Source organism: Entelurus aequoreus, linkage group LG05, assembly GCF_033978785.1.
Source record: "Entelurus aequoreus isolate RoL-2023_Sb linkage group LG05, RoL_Eaeq_v1.1, whole genome shotgun sequence".
NCBI lineage: Eukaryota > Metazoa > Chordata > Actinopteri > Syngnathiformes > Syngnathidae > Entelurus > Entelurus aequoreus.
Window position 1 is genome coordinate 50,367,804 of NC_084735.1, and position 19,701 is coordinate 50,387,504.

The 19,701-nt window shown below is 36.5% G+C and overlaps 1 protein-coding gene across 3 annotated transcripts in view; it reads right to left on the reverse strand.

The window, feature by feature from the left end:
- The window catches only part of slc8a2a (solute carrier family 8 member 2a), a 124,143-nt gene that overhangs the window by 5,595 nt on the left and 98,847 nt on the right, over positions 1-19,701 (reverse strand). For 2 of the 3 annotated variants that reach the window (XM_062048314.1, XM_062048311.1), the window contains 4 exons: positions 18,020-18,132; positions 11,116-11,139; positions 6,989-7,088; positions 1,777-2,046 (listed from right to left, as the gene is read on the reverse strand). In XM_062048314.1, the coding sequence (XP_061904298.1) occupies positions 1,777-2,046; positions 6,989-7,088; positions 11,116-11,139; positions 18,020-18,132 (507 nt within the window). The remainder of the gene's footprint in view (positions 1-1,776; positions 2,047-6,988; positions 7,089-11,115; positions 11,140-18,019; positions 18,133-19,701) is intronic. The other variant, XM_062048312.1, reaches the window with a different exon arrangement.

The following is a 19,701-nucleotide window of genomic DNA, read 5'->3' on the forward strand; positions in this document are numbered from 1 at the left end:
CCGTTGATCGCTGGAACGCAGGTGAGCACGGGTGTTGATGAGCAGATGAGGGCTGGCTGGCGTAGGTGGAGCGCTAATGTTTTTAGCATAGCTCTGTGAGGTCCCGTAGCTAAGTTAGCTTCAATGGCGTCATTAGCAACAGCATTGTTAAGCTTTGCCAGGCTGGAAAGCATTAACCGTGTAGTTACAGGTCCATGGTTTAATAGTTTTGTTGATTTTCTGTCAATCCTTCCAGTCAGGGGTTTATTTCTTTTGTTTCTATCTGCAGTTAAGCCCGATGCTATCACGTTAGCTCCATAGCTAAAGTGCTTTGCCGATGAATTGTCGTGGAGATAAAAGTCACTGTGAATGTCCATTTCGCGTTCTCGACTCTCATTTTCAAGAGGATATAGTATCCGAGGTGGTTTAAAATACAAATCCGTGATCCACAATAGAAAAAGGAGAAAGTGTGGAATCCAATGAGCCCTTGTACCTAAGTTACGGTCAGAGCGAAAAAAGATACGTCCTGCACTGCACTCTAGTCCTTCACTCTCACGTTCCTCATCCACGAATCTTTCATCCTCGCTGAAATTAATGGGGTAATCGTCGCTTTCTCTGTCCGAATCGCTCTCGCTGCTGGTGTAAACAATGGGGAAACGTGAGGAGCCTTTCAACTGTTGACGTCACGCTACTTCCGGTACAGGTAAGGCTTTTTGTATCAGCGACCAAAAGTTGCGACCTTTATTGTCGATGTTCTCTACTAAATCCTTTCAGCAAAAATATGGCAATATCGCAAAATGATCAAGTATGACACATAGAATGGACCTGCTATCCCCGTTTAAATAAAAAAAATTATTTTCAGTAGGCCTTTAAAGGCACGGAGCTATTTCTCAGCGTGTGTTTATTCCAGCCGGCACGTTAATACACTGACACACAACATCCGGATTCCCATCATGCATTGCTTCAAAACTACGGCAAGTAATGTCCAAAATTTCCAGCCGAACAAACAATATTGTGGGCGTGCCTTAAAGGCACTGCCTTTAGTGTCCTCTCACCTTAAAAGGAGACTATTATATATGTCTCCGTTATCCATAGGTTTATCTATAACCCATAACACGGTGGCCGAATGGATATAGTCACTCATGAACGGTCAGAGAAGCACAAGGCGGCGGCAACGCAGTATTATGGGCCACCTTGCAAGCAACATCCCGTTCTCATTTGCGGATGTTTTCAACAAATCCGTGAAAGATATGTTCCCGGATTCAGAGATCGTTCGCCAGTACTCAAATGGCAGAACAAAGGCTACTCAAATAGTGAAAGGTAAGTGTTATTTTTTTTAAAGTAAGCAGCAAGTACAGTACAGTTCTTGGAGTTTAGGTTGGATTTTGTAATTGGATTTTGTGCACTGCATAGCTTTTCCGTGTGTGCAGGACTCAGGAGAGGAGCAGTGCGCAATTGCACAGGCGCATGTCTTAGTGGGAACATTAGTGTGGACAGTTGTGGACAAAACCATTTGTTAGGAAGGGGCCAATGGGCTATTGAAACAATTGGAATTAGAATATAGTATAACTTGTGGCTTTGTTTTAATTCGGATTCATTTGTATGAATATACATTAGTTTAGTGTATGCATAATCATTTTGTCATAGAGTTTACTGGGTCTGTGTGTGGGCTCTACTGGGCTGTAAGCCCTTAAAATTGTCATCACCTTTCCCCTTTCTACGACAGCCCTGCTTGTTCTATAGAAATGAGAGATAAATAGCAAACAGCGGACTGAATATGACCAAAACCATACTTACCAGGAAGAGAAGTCCCCAGAGCGACAAAAACGACTGCAGTTACAGAGTCTCTTAGGCCGACTGTGCAGCCAAAATGTGAAGCAAGGTCTCCAATGATGGCTGTTAAGAAACCAATGACTGATATGGACACGATAAAGCAGGCCCACCCATTCCAATATTCAGTTGGCGGGACAAAAGCAAACACAATCTTCCAAAAAATGCACAACATGTGCATAAAATAGTCAAAGCAGTTCGGCACTGGCTGATCTTGTCCCTCGTCGTCTCTATCGCCTGTTCAGAAAAGAAAACACATGTCAAGTCAAACCAGACTAAAATAAAGATAAAGGGACACTGGCTACATCTAAAAAAAAGTGATGATGAAGATGAAATAAAGCAAAAATGATTAAATATAAGAAAAATATACAGTATTTCTTAATAGCTGGGTTGCAATCACGTGACCGTGCGGCACACCCGAGCACTTCTGGGTTTAAGGCCATGGCCATTATGCTACTGTTTATTTACCTGAATCAGTGAATCAGATTTGGGTGTATTTTGAAGGGTTTAGAGGCAAATATATAAGCAATCATGAAACAAATATTTGCAGTGGAGTGGATTTATACACTCTTAAGAAATCATTTAATTTTTATTTAATGATTTAAACCATTTATCATGACCAAGACATTACTGCTTGCTGCAACCTCACTTCATTTGACACTTTTTACACTATTTAGAGAAGAAAAGAATAAAGGCACTTTGTGTCTTTACATCTGAGGTGTCCACAAATTAAGCTAATCGGTTAAAAAAAAGTTGGACTTATTCGTGCATCAGTAAGTATCGTATTTGATTGACATAACAATTGCCGTGCTGCTGTGATCGTGAGGCTAATGAGAAAAAAGATACGTTTGTTTGCAGTTGATTTCCTGCTACAAATATTAATTAGTCTGTCATCTACAATTCATGTCCCCAGTTGTTTTTTATGATGTGAAGTTCATATTTTGTGTCATTATTTAGCTATAAATGTCCCTGCTGTTCAGCAATGTTAGCTAGAGCTATCAAGGTTCAGTAAGCTGTTGAGCCTACGAGAGTTTCATTAATCAAGTTTATTTATACCATTAAGGATATTTTTTGATGCTAACAAATATCACCATAGACGCTAATGTGGTCATCCATGTTGAATAAAGCACTTGTCTTTCCTGCACAACAACAACTAAGCTTTCAGTTTCTGTTATGAAAATGGACAATGAAAATACGGTGGATTGTACCAACATTCACAATATTTATTACTAGGACTTAACATGATGTTTGTTTATTTGCACAACCTATTTAGGCATAGCAACCACAAAAGAACACAAACTAATGCCATCTCTTGTACTTTTATTACGTTAAGTTCTGCTCTCAAACACTACTAATATAGTAGAGAATAAACTCGATTGCATCACAGAAAGTTTCTCAAACAAATCAAATGTTCAAACAAACATTTTACAAAGTGATTGCTGCAGACACAAGCATGGCCGGATTGTATTCCACAAGATGATAAAAGTCATTATCCCAAGAGCAATTTCCTTTGACTCAATTTCGTTTTTTTCCTGACTTTATTATGAACAACTTCTTTCGGGACTCTATGAAAGCTTTTTTCTATCTCCCTATTTGAACGACTGGAACACCCACGAACAGAACAGCAATATGACATTTTCTGCTCAAACTCTGCACTCACTCTCACTTGTTTTAATGCAACGCTCAAGCTGCTTGACCATCACGTGAATTAAACCGTGATGAAGAAAAACAGATATGACGTCATATGCAACCCAGCTATACTAAATACTAAAAACACAGATTAGTTTTTAAATATATGTATACATTTTTTTTAGCCTTTGTAAAGAATATATCTGCGTCATCGCCGATTAAGCAAATTATATGATGACGTCATATTGACACAGCCCCCACAACATTGCTAGCCACGCCCCCACCGCCACAAGTATACTGGCAATCTGTTGCAAACACTGCACCTATGGTAATGTGGCAGTTTATCAGTATTTAGGCCAAACAAAAAAGGGAAAGGCATGTGTTATTGTTTCACTTAGGGATTGTGGATAAAGAGCATAATAAAAATGAGAAAAAACCCAATACACTCTAAAACCTACATCATTTTAACATGAAAACTTAAATGAGCATTCAGATCTCAATGTATTCAACGTTACTCAATAACTAATTCAAAATTTGCGATGCACTGAGAACGTAGTAAGTGAATCGCAAAGTTACGGGGGAAGACTGCATTGCAATCAAGGGCTTTCTGGGACCCTCAATGAGACCCTTGCATCTATTGTGGCCAATTCCACAGAATGAACTGTTTCATATCTCTCAGGTTTTATGGGTGCCTTCTCTGGACTGCAAGTTTAGCTCTTTCCACAGATGCTCAATTGGCTTGTTACTAATAACCAGAACTAACCAGACCAAAACAAGAATTGTTAAAGTGTGAATGCATTGAAACATTAAAGCAGAGATCCATACAGACAGCGTCTGACTCTCTTTTTAAATGTTATTGTTGACCTTATGTAAAGATCGACATATATGTTTTTTTCAGAGCCGATACCGATTATTAGTAGTCAAGGAGGCCGATAACCGATATTTGGAGCCGATATTCATTAACAGTAAAATTTTAAGCTTTAAGTTGTTTTTGTAACATTATTTTTTTAGGAAACTTTGGACCAGTAGCAACATAATGTTAATATTGTGGTTATTAGCACCAAACAACATCAGGAGATTTCACAAACACCTTTGTTACATGTCAAAGAGGAGCCTCAACATTTGCATTTTAAAATATAGGAAATCTCCTGCGATTTTTCTACATCAGAATCAGAATCAGAATCAGAATAGTTTTATTGCCATTGTTTGAGAACGGGTTCACAAACTAGGAATTTTTCTTGGTGCAATCGTGCAACATAAAACACATATAACACATATTACATCACAATAACTCGCCATCTAATCAATTTCCTAAAAGTTTATGGATTTAATACATTGTAAGGTTTCCTCATGAAGAACAATGGCTGGTTGGTAGGTTAGTTGACGTTTATTTCAAACATGTAGACAGTTTAACAATGATACATCACATATTTTAATTTCTCTTTAAAACATGTCCGAAAAGGAGTAGGCAGAAGCAAAGTTTATTTAATCCAACCCCTTTTTCATTTCATAGCAATTAATAGGGATGTACAGTATATCGTTAGGATCCGATAACAATATCGATATTCCTTATTGAAACCATTATTCATCTGTACTCTTATCGGTACTATACAGTAAGTACTTTGTATAAATAAAGATGTGAATTTAAAAAAAAACATGTAATGAACATTTTTATGAGCACAAGAAAGTGTGCTCCATGGTTCTGTACTATTGGTCTATTCTATCTACAACGTGTTTATGCTGCTGCCTTAAGGCGAGCTCTGTCTTCCCCCTCCAAATCCTGTTGTGTATCATGACGTACGCCTAAAAAAAGTCTAACCTTGCGTAACAGCGACGCGGCAAAGGCTGTAATTGGTTGGCTTTTAGTACTTGTCCTGTGTTGATGCCATTCAATCAAGAGGCATACTGCCCACCTTTGCAAAAATGCCTTCTTTGTTTACAATTAAAGTATTGTAACACAGCACCAGTTCCAGTAACACTGAATCACTCTCTAGTTACCATTGTATATTAGAAACAAAGGAAGCTAACAAGCTAAATGAAGACAAGTTTAGTGTCATGGTCTTTTCACCAGAAAACACTGCCCCTAGAATTGAATGGCTAATACAGAACTTTGAAAGACTCATGACGGTGCCTCAAGGGACAGTGTAGTGACTACAGTACTCAGAAGCATAAACTAGCTGAAGCTACAACAGAGAAATAAAAGAGCCGCAGTTTGCAGACCCCTGCAATAGACAAACTGAATAAATGAATGAATGAATGAATCTGACAGCCAAATGAAGGATTATAAATCTAAATTCAAAAACTCCTCCAAACTGGACTTTCTGACAAAACTTAAGGCGAGCATACTTTCCTAACAAAATACGTTTTTCTGGAGAAGGATAGGCATGTACTTCAGATAAATAAAAAAGGTAAGAACACAAATATATTTAAATGTTATTAAAACCAAATAAATGAGACTAAGAAGTATTTGAAAACAACATTTTTATGAAACTAAATTATTATTTTTTGGGTTCTTTTTCTCAATGAGCAAATCAACATTAAAGTACCAGTAGTATGGAAAAACAAGTTGACTTTATATGCTCAATTGTGTTTCAATATTGTATGCATTAAACTATTACCAATTGTACTTCCAATCGGCAAAGTATGTGAAAATACCGTTTAAACATCACAAAATGCCTCAATTTCAAAAGAATATTCTGCTCCGAAAGTCTTCAAAAATCGGTGTTATAAATCAGATGTATATGAATAACGTCAATATAGAGGCAACTTGTTTTCCATTCTACTGGCACTTTAATTAGAGCACATTAATTTAAAATGTAAAATAAGGCATTAACGCATCACCACCCACACACCTCAGCACATGTCATTGGTGTAAATATTTATTTTTGCAAATTCCACTTGACCTCAATTTTCATTCACCTAACTTTTTACAAAATTTGGTTTTCAACGCCAATTTTCACCAAACTTTCCCCCGCGATTTTTGTATATCATTTTGATTATTGTACTGCCAAACATTGCGGCTAACAAACTAATCCGTTTGGCAGGGTATCATTCCACGGTATCGAGTGTCCAAACATGGAATAGCATGGGTTGGTGACTTTTGGTTGGATGGTGAGTCTTTGTACTTTTATTTAATCAAGTGCAAAATAAACTACCATGGGGCCAAATAAAGTTGTGGGGGCCAGCACTTTGATACAAATGGTGAGACACACTATTAGATATGAGAAAAAACTCCAAGATAGCATCCATGTGGCTCTACCCTGCCCTCTTCCCTCTCTGCTTATTCTCCACTAAGAGTCTTCAATAAAGGTAAAAGTGTTGGTAAATGTGCATTTATACATTTCATTCATCATCGTTATTCTATATAAAATGGGATTTATTTCTTATGGGAAACATTGCACAACTCAGATAACTAACGAGGTACCACTGCATTAAAAAAAAAAATCGTACGTTTGTTGGTTTGCAGTTATTTCATTGACCATTGTGAATTTTTCCTTTAGTTCACAGAAGGGTACCGACAGTTTTATCCAGGTGTGTATTAGTGACTCACCTGCACTGACGGTCACTGCTTCAATGAACTGCTCCCTCCATGAATGGGAGCCAATCACAACAGCCAGATTTGTGTCCTTTATGAGTTTATCCACAGTCATCTGTCGGGTTAAATAAAAAACAGAGAGATGAATATCATGATCACGTCGGTATCAGCATCTTTTTTTGAGAAATCTGTTGCAAAACAACCACTGGAAATAAAATATTACTGTATGTATACAACACACGTATTAACTGCTAAATCAATCAAACTATGTTTTAAAGGTGTGGCCACAGATGACCACGTAGTATCCTACCGGCTATCCCTTAATGTTGCTGTCTTAACCCTAACCATAATTGTTTGGAAGAACTGATTTGGACAATGTATCAAAAGTAAAAAACTGCAATTTGGATTGATACTGCTAGAAAGGTATGAGTTTAACAAAATGTTTATTATTGTGGTTGTAGTTTGCAGTGTCATTCAACTGCACTGCATCATATTCCATATTTTTAATGTAGCTAATACAAACAGCAGTACTGTTGTATACTACTGCAAACTTCTACTACAATAATATCATATTGTACTACCGTATTTAAGTGAAGAAGAAGAAACATTACCAGCCATAAAAATAATACAAAAAAGTAGAGATGGGCGAATCAATTCAAATATCAAGAGTATCGATAACAAGGGGAGTATCAGTATCAATCCATACTATGGTGATGAAGTGAAGTGAATTATATTTATATAGCGCTTTTTCTCTAGTGACTCAAAGCGCTTTACATAGTGAAACCCAATATCTAAGTTACATTTAAACCAGTGTGGGTGGCACTGGGAGCAGGTGGGTAAAGTGTCTTGCCCAAGGACACAACGGCAGTGACTAGGATGGCGGAAGCGGGAATCGAACCTGCAACCATCAAGTTGCTGGCACGGCCACTCTACCAATCGAGCTATACCACCCTGATGTGATCTATATTTTTCAGTCTAAGTTTATTTTTCATAAAAATCAGTGTGTTGTTAGGATATTCAAATTGTTACATTCACATATTGTTTACAAACTCAGACAATAAGATCTTGGACACAGACAGAATTTGGGGGGAGAAAAACTAAAGGATATAAATAAGAACCAATATAAGTTGTTGCTTTTATTTACTTACATTGCACTATAGATTTGATTTTGCTTAATAACAAGGAATTGCCACCAATATTATTTTGTTGATGTTGATGTTTGTTGGTTGTCTTATATTGTTGTATGTATATAGTGTTAAATTGTATGTTTTGTCTCTTTTTCTTGTGTTTTATTCTGATTATATTTATGATCAACAAATTAAAGGTAAAGTCACAAGATGGTTCGATGATTGTAAAAAATATTTCATTGAAAAATGAGCAATGGTTTCCCTGTACTTATTTGGTATTTGAACAACAACATTTGCACTAAGAGACGCATATTACGCAGCACAATGTGAGTTTGTGTTGTTTTGTTAGTTGTAATATGTATTTTGAATTGTGACAGTGACCACGCCCCTTACTCTTTACATTACTGCCACCTGCTGTTAAAATTTAATTCATATGATGTTTAATTTTTCAATGCATATACATATTCAATGACATAACATTTGAGTAAAAAAAGATCATTACCAAATCACATGAACATTCGAAACACAAAAGTGGGCGAATCAGATATTTGCCTGTACAAAAAATATAAGAAAATATACTAAAATACATTGTAAAACTCCTCTTCAAAATAAAATACTTTTGTTCTGAAGAGGATTTTTTAATGTGGTGGGATGTTGTCTATTTCTCTTTAATTAGCTTTTGTAGTGCTATTTGAAACCTACTGTCAAAGAAGTCGTAGTACTGCCATTAAGATGTTGAATGTGCCAGTCCTATCATTTGTTGAGCCTTAAACAAATATTTTATGCTTGTTATATCAGCTGTTTAAAGAAAAACAGCACTTTTGAGGGGGATTTTGCCCATTCACAATTTACAATAACAATAACACTCATCTTTGCCTTTTCTGTGCATTCTAAAAAACCTGGTAATAGGGATTCCTCTTTCCATTCTATAAATGCCTCTGAAAAAACATCTAAAAACCACCAACAATGCTCCATTTAAATGCTGTGACCTGCATATTTACCTAAGCTATAACACAATTGTTTTTGTAAGAGCTAAGAGCGAGGAACTACTTTCTATTAGCAAGAGGTAATGCTAGCCACCTGAACTGCTCTTGTAGAAGTTAATGCTAAGTTATGAATTATGCCTCACACGTATAAAGTAGAGGTTGTGGCCATAAGGTGAGAAGTTGGTCAACTTTGACATTCCACATGCTATGTGAACATTCTACAGCAGTGAATACTGGCTCTCAACTTCTTAACATTGCTTAAAAAATTCAGCAAAATATTTATTTGCTCCTAGCATAGTTTTTTTTGAGGAGGGATAATTATTCTGAATTTAGGACGTAACGTCCATTGCTATGCGCTCTGTGCATTACTTAAAGAAGTTTGAGTAATGCTTAAAATGACAAAATGCGCCTGTTACTACATTACATCCATACTTACAGCATGTGTATGAAACTTTGGCGGTTTTGTGATGGGTTTTTAAAAAAAGGCTTTATCGACAGAATAGATGAAACCCCATTACCTGCAATGTCAGCCTTCTTGTGGTAGACGCAAAAATTAAAAAATGCAGTTTTTCTTTCAGTAGAATGTACGTCTTAGTCTTCTATTTAATTGTTAAATTTGGGAGTCTTTGAAATAGCCATGTAAAATCGCTAATGCTAATTGCAAGCACATCGATGGAATTTCAATGTAAAATATGCCTTCACACTAGCGCATTTTGTTGAAGTGCATTTTTTTTAGTATATTTTGTTCATGTCGAAGTAAAACAATTTTTATTTTGAGTTATAATTGACATGTTTTATGTTTTACAGTTTACTTTTACAGTATTACCAAGTTAAGGCTCTGAAATGGAACGTTAAGGAGCACAGAGTAGAAAACCTTTATGTGCTTTTGGATGAAAATGTGTGTTATCTAGTACGAAGTCAAATACTTTAAATTTAAACAATGCACTTTTTCCAGTAAATATAAGTTATTTGACAAATTTGAGCTTAAACATTTTTCCAAAAGGGGTGATGTGGGTCTGCAGCCAAACCAGTTGAAAACTACTAATCCAAACAAACTATGACTTGTGTTTGGTCCATGCAAAATCTTTTCTAACAGACACTGAGAAGGGCGGACAACTATGAATCCATAGTTCCAGATTGAGCACAAACACTTGCTTCTTTTCCACAGAGATTACACAACATTGCTGTAACAATAATCCTGTCATGTATAATGCAGGCGGGTCATTGCCATCAGGGTTTCAAATTAGCTGCTCAACCATTCTGTCACACTTGCATAGACACTGAAACAGTGCAGTGACTGTCTCTTTTTACAGTATTATTATGGTTTTTTTTACGTTTTTGTGCAGTATACACAGAAACGGAAGCAACATGATTTAAGGGTGCCCCGATCCAATATTTATATTGATGCGATGTCAGCAAAAAAACATTAGTTTACATCTAAACTCTGATAAAAAACCGTCCTGCAGCACGCTTACTGCAAACTGGACAGCAGCATCATTCAACTTACTGTTTCATAAGTTTAACTTAATGAATTATTGTGGCCACTTGGTGTCGACAAAAAACAATTACAACTCCACTTTAATTTAAAGACAGTATAATCCCATTCCGGAGAGTTAATAATAACTATGTTAGTGTTTTTCATACTTACCATTGTTCTCCGTTTGACTAATTTCACTTGAATAAACATTTTCTAACGTTTCACACTACAAAACAATAAAAGCATGTACAATTTGTGCTAATATTGTATTGGATCAATATCAGTATCGGCCAATACTCAAGGCTCCAATGTCGGTATTGAATCGGATATTAAAAATGTGTATTAGGACACCCCTAACATGTGCACAATGCTTGTGTCGACTGTGTAAAAGAAGCTCTTGACTTGGTGCATCTTAAAATGCAGGTTGTGCATGAATAAGAAAAAAGAAGAAATTAATAAACAGCATTTGCTGTTTATCTAGAGATGTACAGTATAATAAGAAAACAAAACAGGAACTTTTCCAGAACACACAGCATGCCGCTGAAACTGTACCTGATCGAGCACTCCATTGGGAGTCTGTGTGAAAAGTTGCCAGGTTAATAATGAAAACTTTCAAAGATTATTTTAAAACCAATTCGTAAGTTCATGATGATAATACCAGACAACCTGATAATCTCCGTCCTATATTTGGCTGTTTCACTCTTAGGCAGTTTTCCATTAAACACAAAGGTTATTTATGCTGGAATACTCACCTATGTATTGCAAACTCCTCCTCTTCACTCACTAACGTTAAACATAGATTAAGGGCCAGCCTGATGAATCAACATTCTCCATTTGTTTCTTCCTTATAATGTAGCCCTATACTTCCTCACGCACGCACGCGCACACACGCACGCACGCACGCACACACACACACACACACACACACTCACACACACACACAGACTCAATCCACACAAGGTAGACTACTTGTTGTTGTCTTATTTTTTAAATACTATGTTTAATTTTGTTTGTTAATTTACTGCTTTAGGTGAGAACCTTGCATAAGCCATTTTTGGGTTTCTTTTCTCACCTTCACTTATTTCTTATTACGTATTTCTTATTACTCATTTCTTGTCTGTATGTATTTTAACAATGTTACCTTTTGTATTGTTTATATCGTGCGATTAAATAAATAAAATAATTTTTAAAAACATACGAACAAGGGGTGTAACAGTGCACGGTATTGTATTTTTTGGTTTGAGAACTTTCGGTTCGGCAAGGCAGATAACTAATTTTGTCACATGAATACAATTCAGCCTCGCCTTTTGGGCAGGAGTCAGGGCTAGCGATCATCCCAAGGAGAAGCCAAATCTTGAAAACACTCATCTGTCATTAAAGTCTCCTGTTTTGAAACACTTGGTCTTTTCCGGTGACAAAGATGGAAGCAGTGTGCTGCCATTGTTGCGTTGTGATAGGGAATGGGGCTACAAGCTGGAACAATTACTGCTGCGCTTCCGCCAATAAGAAATGTTTATTTACTAAAAATAAAAAATATTCAAATTGTTTCATAAATACACTTTACAAAAAAGAAACCTTGTCAACCAGGGGCCGTACTTATCAAGCTTCTTAGAGTGCCATTTTACACTTAAGTCCTGAGAATTTGCAAAATTTAGTCCTACTCTCAAACTTAAGAATAAAAGCTTTTTATCAACGTTCTTAAGTCTAAGAATCACTCCTACTCTCCACGATATTTAAGAGACCTTCAGAGGTGTCTTAAGTGGTTAGGAGTTGCCAGCAGGGGATGGCACTGAGGCGAGAGAGACGTGCGCAAACGTTCAGGGAACGGAACAATGTTGTTTTTTTTTTGATGACGAGCAGCTGATCAAACGGTATCGTTTAGACAGAGCGGATATTATTTTTGTCATAGATTTAATACTTTTCCATTCCTTGTTGATTTCTGCATGTGTCTGCAGTGGGCTAGTATATATAGAGCCACTCACACCAGTTTCAAATTAGTTGCCTAATTAATGAATTGGAAAGAAAATTTTATGACAGTAGCGTATGTGTGTGGCCGTGAGGTGAGTGACGTCAGTGAGTGTGTGGGCGATAGAAGAGAGGGAGCGGTAGCGTGAGTGCCGGCGGGGACTAGTTTGTTTTGTATTATTTTGCAGTTTATTGTCAAAATATACACTCCCATTGTCCACTTAAATATTTCCAAGATATTTCTTTATTCTTAGACAACGGATTCCCTTCCGTGATTGGTCATTTCTATGGACACAGAAATGACGTCACCTAAAATTCCGTTTACGGCACATAGTAATGTCGTAATTCAGCTCTGAGTGTGACACTTAAGATTCAGTCCTACACTTCGCTGAAAGTGTGAGTAAGACGCTTGATAACTAACTTTTAAGTGCAGCTTTCAGCGAAGAATTTATTTACTCTTAAGTCAACTCTTAGCAGACTTCTTAGGAGTAATTCTAAGAAGCTTGATAAGTACGGCCCCAGGAGTGTACAAAATGGCGGCCATATTCAACCCACCGCTTCTTAATTGATTATATGATAAACGGATATATATTATTATTAGAGCTGTCTAATTTAAATTGGTAGTAAATGTGATTAATCACAAAAAACATTGCATTAATCATGTATAAACGCAGATTGATCATACGATTTAATCTAACCGCACATGCTTCCTTACCTTAACTGTGGATGGTTACCTAAAAGGCGGAGCACGTTGTTATACGGTCAGTGATCAGGTCATTGCATACCAGTGCAAAGGATGAATAGGTAGACCCTGACTGGTGGCAAATTTCGCTTTAAAATACACCCCGATTGGACTATGGAGAAAATGTAAATCATTTTCATATGTTGCAACGATTAATTTTCTTATCGCAGCACACGTTTCAAATACCAGCTAAAACCAAAACATGTCTTTAAAGGTGCCGCTCGCAAGAACGCTAATAGTACATCAGTGGACGGCAAACAGTACACACACAGTAATGTTGTCAACAAAAGTAACACAAACAAACTAAGAAAGGCTTTTGTAGCAACTGTGATTAATAATGATTAATCCAAAATCAAAAGTGTTTTGAATCTGTTTACAAAAAATAATTATTTGACAGCAGTAATGATTATGTATTCCACTACTTATTATTGTCATCTATACCAGTGGTCCCCAACCTTTTTGTAGCTGCGGACCGGTCAACGCTTGAAAATTTGTCCCACGGACCGGGGGGGGGCGAAATAAAAAAAATAAAAATGTTTTTTTTATTTTTTATAAAGAAATACAATCATGTGTGCTTACGGGCTGTATCCCTGCAGACTGTATTGATCTACATTGATATATAATGTATAAAATGTGTTTTTCTAGGTACCGGGCCGCGGCCCGGTGGTTGGGGACCACTGATCTATACAACAAAACTAAGACGCTGCTGTTTTGTTCGGCAAGATTAGCAAATATTGATCGGATTGCTTTTAGTATCTTTAATGTATGAAATGTTTTAAATTTAAATTGTTATGTATCAGTGAAAAAAGTTTGGACACTCCTGGTGTACACAAATATCCATCTATCCATTTTTATGTAATTTAAAAAATATGCTTTTATAGAGAATTACCTGCCAGAAGTTGGCAGTTTTGTACGTTTGTCATAAAAAATAATTACAACTGTTTACACAAAAGCTAGCAGTAAAACTGATGTTTTACAGATTGTTCTTTGAACTAAAACGGGACCTTAAAACCGAAGTTTGTACCGAACCATGATTACGGCGTACCGTTACCCCTCAGAATGGAAATTAATACGATTTTTTAGGTTCCAATTCCACCTCAGATTCTGCTTTACGATTTGGTTATTTATCGGTTCTATTATCGATTCTTATTTGGAAAAAAAGATAACAAAAAGATGGATTTGCATCAATTGTGTTTAGTTTGGAGCTAATATAACAGTGAGGTCTTAAAAAGCACATGGCATAGAAAAAAACTTTTGAAAAAAAAACTTGCAGAATTTAACAAAAGAAAACACACTGTATGTTGAAACTACACGAGAATGTAACATTTCGTAACATCTTTAAAACTTTTAAGAATCGCTGTCGATGAGGTGGCGACTTGTCCAGGGTGTCCCCCGCCTTCTGCCCGAATGCAGCTGAGATAGGCTCCAGCACCCCCCGCGACCCCAAAAAGGGACAAGCGGTAGAAAATGGATGGATGGATGTCATCTATCTAGAAAATGTACCGTGCAAAGGTTTGTTTAGATTTACAAGGTGAAACTAATATGACATAGGCTCATAACATGCAGCATGAGCTATTTCAAGCTTTCTTCTGATATAATGTTGATATTTATTGCTTACAGCAGGGATTCTCAAACTGTGGTACATGGGCTCCATCTAGGGTTATGCCAAAAAATTACTTGGTTAAAGTACAATATTTTACTTTCCTATTTTAAAAAATTTTTTACTATTCAAACTCTGTATAATGTTACATAGGCAAAATATACTATTAAATAAGACCTTGCTTTTAATGAACAGTTAGGCCTACAACGCAACTTTATTTTATTGCTGTCGTTATGGTGGTACTTGGATAGCCAGGTTTTTATTAGAGGTGGTACTTGTTGAAAAAAGTTTGAGAACCACTGGCTTACAGCTTATGAAGACATTGAATTGAAAAAATTGTTTTTTTAAATTTAAACTGTAACCCATGATCAAAATTATACTAAATAAAGGCTTGACATATCTCACTTTGCATGTAATGAGTTTATACCATATCAATTAATATTTGAATTTGAATTGCTGACATGAATGGACTTTTACACAATATTCTAATGTAATGAGTTCGACCTGTATAATATAATGACGGGGTGAAAATGTGGTTGGAGGAAAAAGTGCATCTTTTCTATGACTATAATTGAACATTCACCTACCGAAGGATGTGGCAAATTGTTGCAGGCTTTTGACCACAAACTTAGTCATTGCACGTTGACATTTGTCGTTCCTGGCTGTTGCGGTGAAGACATGAACTGGAGCTATTATTATGGAGTTTAATTTGTGTCTTTATTACAAAAGTTTTTTTGACACTGAATTCATGTAACTGAATTTTTTGTATTTGAATTTTGTGAACTGAATTTTTTTTACATCAAATTATTCTGACAATTTAATTGAAAATTTTTTGTTAGAAAACATCCATCCATCCATTTTCTACCGCTTGTCCCTTTTGGGGTCACGGGGGGTGCTGGAGCCTATCTCAGCTGCATTCGGGCGGAAGGCGGGGTACACCCTGGACAAGTCGCCACCTCATCACAGGGCCAACACAGATAGACAGACAACATTCACACTCACATTCACACACTAGGGACCATTTAGTGTTTCCAATCAACTTATCCCCAGGTGCATGTCTTTGGAGGTGGGAGGAAGCCGGAGTACCCGGAGGGAACCCACACTTCACAGGGAGAACATGCAAACGCCACACAGAAAGATCCCGAGCCCGGGATTGAAACCAGTACTACTCAGCGTGTGTTAAAAAATGCAGTGTAAAAAAAAATCAAGTGTATAAAACAGGGGTCCCCAAACTACGGCCCGCGGGCCGGATATGGCCCCCCACCGTCCAAAAGCAGGCCCACGGGAAGTCCCAAGTTAAAAAAAAAATTTAAAAAAAGTTTTTATTTTTTTTTATTATTATTATTTTTTTAATTTGTCCTTACTAGTCCATTTTCTACCGTCTCCTAGCCACTCAGGCAAATCATATTGTCTAAAAATGCATTTTACCATCGATAACGTGACATGCAGCAAGTGCGCTCTTTAAGTCAATTAGTGCGCGAGGAATATATATGTATTAATACATATACTGTATATATATATATATATATATATATATATATATATATATATATATATATATATATATATATATATATATATATATATATATATATATAGACACATATAGACACATAGATAGATAGATAGTACTTTATTGATTCCTTCAGGAGAGTTCCCTCAGGAAAATTTAAATACATATATATATATATACATATATACACATATACGTACACTACCGTTCAAAAGTTTGGGGTCACATTGAAATGTCCTTATTTTTTAAGGAAAAGCACTGTACTTTTCAATGAAGATAACTTTAAACTAGTCTTAACTTTAAAGAAATACACTCTATACATTGCTAATGTGGTAAATGACTATTCTAGCTGCAAATGTCTGGTTTTTGGTGCAATATCTACATAGGTGTATAGAGGCCCATTTCCAGCAACTATTACTCCAGTGTTCTAATGGTACAATGTGTTTGCTCATTGACTCAGAAGGCTAATTGATGATTAGAAAATCCTTGTGCAATCACGTTCACACATCTGAAAACAGTTTAGCTCGTTACAGAAGCTACAAAACTGACCTTCCTTTGAGCAGATTGAGTTTCTGGAGCATCACGTGTGGGGTCAATTAAACGCTCAAAATGGCCAGAAAAAGAGAACTTTCATCTGAAACTCAACAGTCTATTCTTGTTCTTAGAAAGGAAGGCTATTCCACAAAATTGTTTGGGGTACCCCAAACTTTTGATCGGTAGTGTATATATATACATATATACACATACACATTTACATATATATATACATGGACATATACATAGACATATACATATATAGACACACATATACACATTTACACACACACACACACACACACACACACACACACACACACACACACACACATAATATATATATATATGTATATATATATATATATATATATATATGTATATATATATATATATATATATATATATATATATATATATATATATATATATATATATATATACTGTATATATATATACAGTATATATAAACAATAAAATAAATTGGCCCCCAGCCAAATTGTTTTACCCCAATGCGGCCCCGGAGTCAAAAAGTTTGGGGACCCCTGGTATAAAACTTAAAAGTGTAAAAACATTCAGTGTAAAAAATTCAGCGCTGAAAAAATCAGTGTCGAAAACTTTGCTGCTTCAAAAAGCTAGACTCACTTCCGGTAAATTAAGGCCGAAGCAACCGATCGTGTCTCAGAACCAGCCATTGAGGCGTCAAGTTTGAAGTAACGTGACTTTGGTCTTGCAAAATAGCATAAAAAAGGCAGTTAACTGGGATACCTTGGCATAACACATTATAATTAACATTTCAATGCGGCTCGCTGGATGTTTTCAAACTATGGAAATAATTCCAATGGTTAGAATCTGCACTTTTGGGTGACATACGAAGCTCTTCTTCATAATGACTAGCCGTGGTACTTTAACTTTTTAACTTAAAGACCGGGAACAAACAGATTGGGGCAGAGTGGGTGGGGCTTGTTTACAAAGCAGCGATTGTCAGACATACTGACTGGTTGTCGACATACTGAAAGCATCAACTGAAACGGGTTGCACTGTTGTCATAAATAACACAGGTCGGTTTATTGCCAAGGTAGTTCTTGAGTCACCTACACACCTTAAACTCACAGGACTCTTCTATAATGATCTCAATCCTGCTGTGCTCTCCTAGAATGGGCTTTCCCATTTCAGAGATTCTCCTGGCCTCTTCCTCCTCAGGGGTGGGAAAGCCTGTCATGGAGGAAGCAATTTATTTAAGACAACAATGTGTTTTATTTCCACAAAGGAGGTCATGCTCAAAACTTTATGGCGTAGGTACAGTAATTGGCCAAACAACACTTTTATTTTGGAGCAAACCCAGATCGCCGGATTTGATACTTGCGAGCGCACATTTCAACATTTTTATATCATTGTAAACAGTTTGACTTGGCATAGGTATGCCTTCGAAGTTAGGGGTGTCCAAACATATTCCACCAAGGGCCGCACACGGGAACAAATTTGATACATTTTGTACCGTATTTTTTTTCTACATTTAAAACACTTCCTTGTGGTCTACATAACATGTAACAGTGGTTCTTTGGTCAAAATGTTGCATAGACTATGTTTTACAGACCATCTTCAAGCTGCTTTGTGGTCGTCTTCTCCCTGTCATCTTTGTTGTACCGGTAGTTTTTAGGGCTTCCATAGCGAGTCTACTGACAGATCAAGTTACAACTATATGCTACTTTATATTAAAAAAGGCAACAGCAAAGGATGAATGCCCCACAACAAGAGGATAGAGAAAAACAAGGACCTTATTGACTACGGTGTGGATTACAATGGCAGACGTGTGCAAATTTTCGGAACTTATGCAAATCCCAAATACACTACAGTAAGTACCAATATTGCGGAACAAAACGCCAGATAGCATGTTTCCTAACAAGTGCCATTTTGGGGTTATTTTACCCAGACCATAATATTAAAGCACAGTACGTCTGACTGCATTAGCCGTAATGCTCCGCGTTCCATCAAGCGTTGTGGCTTTGTAGCTTAGCGAAGTTTAAATGTAAAACATTTTGACAGATTTTTGAGCGCCGTGTGTCATGTTCTATATTCTCAATGAAACATAAAAGTTTTGGTGTTGCTTGCTTACGGTGAATTACTAACGTCATTTATTGAACAGGCGTCAATCAACCTGCAGTCCACACAAATGTATGCCATTTACAGGTCACACTTATCATTACACCATTGCTTCGAGGTCGGTAAGCACAACCAGAATTAATACGTACATTAAGTGCACCAGGTTATAAGGCGTATTGTCGATTTTTGGGAAAATAATAGGATTTTAAGTGTGCCTTATAGTCCGAAAAATACGGTACAATAAAGATGCTAAAACCAATCAAAATATGAACAAAACATAAGACATCATAGTTTTGTGTTAAATGTGACAAAGCAAATTATTGGTATATAGTCGTCCCTCACCACATTGCGTTTTAATATTGCAGCATCACTACATCACAACTTTTATTTATTTATGTTCCTTAAAAAAATTATATATATTTTTGGCCTAAATAGATCGTAAATTAAGTCGTATTTACGTCTGCATCTATCTGCATTATTTGTCCTATTTTCCATTATAATGCTGTGGCGATCAATAAAAGATATTCACCAAGTGGGACTTCAGTTTCCGCGTTAAGTGTGAACTATGCTAACAACAACATTGAGATCTTGGCGCTATCTTTACCACAACGATTAGGTTGACCAATTTATGGCAGAACAACTGATGCACTTTATCTCCAACTCCTGCCTCATCAGTAACCC